At 36.0% G+C, this 3855-nt stretch overlaps 1 protein-coding gene across 1 annotated transcript; it reads right to left on the bottom strand.

Moving 5' to 3' along the window:
* Window positions 1-936: 936 nt before the first annotated feature.
* LOC120083277 (ninja-family protein AFP3-like) lies at window positions 937-3493 on the bottom strand. The gene is made up of 3 exons (XM_039038951.2): window positions 2284-3493; window positions 1160-1559; window positions 937-1021 (listed from the first exon to the last, which is right to left on the bottom strand). The coding sequence occupies exons 1-3, from the start codon at window positions 2816-2818 to the stop codon at window positions 1012-1014; spliced, it is 945 nt and encodes a 314-aa protein (XP_038894879.1). The 5' UTR covers window positions 2819-3493; the 3' UTR covers window positions 937-1011.
* Window positions 3494-3855: the final 362 nt, after the last annotated feature.

The following is a 3855-nucleotide window of genomic DNA, read 5'->3' as shown; positions in this document are numbered from 1 at the left end:
GAAATATCTATTTATATATTCAAAATTTAGAAAAAGAGAAGTTGATAATTAATCTATTGAATAAAGATGAATTTTATGTTAATAAAATTCTAAAATTCAATTTTATGTTTAGAGATCAATTAAAAAAAAAAAAAAAAAAGTATATGGCAAATAGTTCAAAGATAGATAATAATATTGATCAATACTGTACAAATATCATTTCATAAAATTCTTTTCTAAGAATCTATTAAATACGTTTTAAAATTTAGATTATTAATAGACATCAAACTAATTAAGCATTTTTTTAACTTCATAGGCTCAAATTAAAATTTTTAAAATCTATTAAACACATTTAAAAATTTAATGACAGATAGATGCAAACCTAAAAATTTAAGAAATTAAACTTATAATTTAAGCAATGGTCTATTTGTTTTGAATTGATTATAAATTATAATTTTAAATAAATTTCAATTTTCTATGTAATGAGGGAGTGGAAAAAAATTCCAAATTTACAAAAACGAAAGTTTGAATACGTATCCGTCCTGAACATGTGAACATCCCCACATGAGATGACATAGAATGTAACTATAATTTAACATAAGAAAACTATTTTGATTAAAATGATGAATTTTGCCTAACTTTATCATATCATATATTTTATTTCCCAAAGTCAGGATGTAAAACTTGTGCTAAAATTTTTCTAATTTTATTTTCATTTTAGACAAACATCTAAAACTTATTTCCCCATATTTCTTTGTTTTACATTCATTTAGGAAAAAAAAACAATTTAATGTTTCCGTCAAATTTTTTGAACAGTGCCTTATTCATCGAGCTATACTTACTTAAATTGGAAGGTTACTAATCATTGGAACACATTGTCAGTATTCTTAGTTTAGCTGAGATTTGCACCTGCTTCAAGAATTCTAGATGAAATCATGAAAGTGATGAAACAGGAAATGATGGTAACAAATAACAGCAATAATCTCATTAAGTTGATGTTGGGGATCCTCTCATTGTTCTTGGTGTTTTCTTTCATTTTTCCCTAAAAACCAAACAGCCAGAGAATCAGAAGGGAAAAAAAAACATTTCCAAATTCAATAAGTTTCTTTTTTCCATTGTAATGTCCTAAAAGAAAAAGGGCAACAAGTACAAGTAATTTAAGCAACTAAATGGAACTTACAATGAAAATGAAGTACAGCATACATGGATGTGTTTCATGGGGTTAGCCAACTCCTTCCCACCAGCATGTTTCACAAACTCAGCTGGAGTAAGAAAGCTTCCATGGCATACACACACTATGCAAACTTGCCCCTTCATGTATTTGTACAAAAACCCTTCTACCTTCCTCCCGTTTGGCCCGTCCCCGATTGTCGACACGCTTGGCATCGTTCTCATCACGTCCATCCCTTTATCTCCTTCCATCAATCCCTTGGAAACTCTTGCTCTTTTCGCTGCATTCCTCAATGACTTTTCGGCTTTTCTTGATGCCATTGTTTGTGAGTTCACTACTGGCTCTCTGTCATTTGACTCCAGTGATGATTGAGAACTGGATGAGCCCTTTGATCCCACACTTCCATGTCCTGTCAATGAATATCAAACTCAAACTGTTAAGAAGCTAATTCGATCATACACATGAATCGGCATCTAGCTCGATTAAATCCTCGACAACAATCAGTGAATGATAACCCAATAACATAGTAAAACTTAAGTAATTTTGATCAATCTTCTCTTACTCCTATGAGCTAGTCATAAGAGCCCTGCTGCTAAAGATGGGCAATTGTTTTGAAACTAGAATCCCAATTCCAAACACATAACCAAAACCCGATTTGCCAACTGATTGGATGGGCAATTTGAAAGCCAACAACTCAATGATTATGAAAGGATCAACAAAATCACAATCTTCCATGGGCACATGCAAGAGGTTTATTAGCAAGATAAGTAGCCTGAAATATCACAAGGACGAATAAAGCTAAGTAATGCTACAGTGATATCAGATATGAACAAACACTTCAAGATGAATTTTGCTCCATTTTTTTCACCCTCAAAAGTGAAATATGCCTTTTCAGCTCCTTGCTAACATGTCATCACCAGGAAAATAAAGTGCGTATACTTCCCTTTTCCTTTCATTTCAGCTTATGACTCACCCACAAAACCCAAACTAGAGAGAGATGAATTTGATCAAAACAAGAGGGTAAAGATTAATAAATTTAAAAGAACATAGAACATCATCTGAGTTGAAATCAGCTGATTAAAAAAGGCTTTGAAAGAAGAAATTAAAAAATGAAAAGAAGAGGAGGGGGCTACCTTCAATTGTATAACTCTGAGAAAGGCTTCCTTGGGTGGATTTGATCTTATCAATCGCACGACATAGCGCAGGACTTTTAGCTGCAGAAGCAGCGGCCCAAGCTGCCACTTCAGACGGCGATGGCGGTGCTGCCGCTGACTTCTCATCCTCCGCCGCAGGTGCTCTGCCACTCCTCTGCTCCACCAGCCTCTTTTTAGCCTCCATCCTTCTGATCAATTGCAACTCCTTGAGTTTAGTCCGACCGAGATGGTCCGTCTCAGCCGGAAGAGAGCAAGATCTCGCCAATGAAAGAAACGACCCTGTTTGCCTTTGCATATCCCATTTCCACGTCTCTGCGTTCTGAGAAATCACTCCAATAACCGAAGACGATCGAGCTAACGAATTTTCCTTGGACTTCCCACTATAAATTCCACCAAGAGAAAGCCTAAGAGTAAGGTCCGGCGGTTCAGAAATAGAAATCTCCGTTTCTCTACTCATCTCCGGTGAGAGTCTCAACATCAGATCATCCCCACGTACACCGATTGCCTCCCCCATTGAACAAAAACAACCACCACCACCAAAACCCCAACTCAAATTCACCAAAAATCAAACAACAAACACACCTGATTTCGAGCTTAAACACAAAACCCACACAAAACTGAAGCTAAGACCCAAAAATCAAGAAACCCAGATGAGGAAAAAGGTGAGAGAAGAAGAGGGAATTGAAATAGGCGATTGAAATGGAGAGAAAAGAGAAACCCAGAAAAGGGAAATAAGTAAATAAGAAGAGAAGAGGCCAGAGGGGGAGGTTTCATGGAGAAGGAAAATGGGAAGAATCCACGTGGTGATCAGTGGTGAGGGGTTCACATCGTGTACGGTTAGAGAGAAACGCAGGTTCTGGTGAGTGTGGTTTCAAGTTGCAGGTGTAGGCTCCAATCAGCCACTCCCACCACCTGCAAGTAGCCGTAATCCTCGCCCCCTTCTCCAATTTCTGGCAGGTGTTGCTGTTGTTGTTGCTGTTATTGTTAGTGTTCCTCTTTTCTTTGGGGACTCTCTATGTAATTTTCTTCTAAATTTCGTCTCAATTTCTTATTCAACTTTCCTTCCCCCAACTTCTTTGCTTGCTTTTCCTATTGCCACAACCTCCCCCCTCCCACACGCCTACCTATATCCAATTTCCTTCGAGGAAGTATAATGAATCACTATTAATCTAAAAATTGACTCTATTTGATTGCATTTGATATTGTTTACTTGTCTTCCGTACTTTGTACTAACATCTAAAACCTACTCCCAAACCTATAATCAAAACACGCAGATCAATTGATGAGTAGAGGATACTCAATCCAATTGCATTTGAAACTTAAGCGAAAATCGTTATGGGTTACTATTACTTTATAAGAACTGTGAACTTATCACATTTATGATTATGGCAGATTTACACTTTTAAGTAAACGTGATCTAATACAATCTAATTCTGTTTGTGTGTGCTTATGACCTATTACGAATGATCTATTAATATAATTCTATTACAATTATACCAATTTTCATTACAATGTCTAAATTACAAGTATTATTGTCGAAGTTTAACACAT

The sequence above is a fragment of the Benincasa hispida genome, chromosome 8 (assembly GCF_027475165.1).
Source record: "Benincasa hispida cultivar pf3 chromosome 8, pf3_genome.v1.1, whole genome shotgun sequence".
NCBI classification, from domain to species: Eukaryota; Viridiplantae; Streptophyta; class Magnoliopsida; order Cucurbitales; family Cucurbitaceae; genus Benincasa; species Benincasa hispida.
This window is presented reverse-complemented; position numbering and strand designations above follow the sequence as displayed.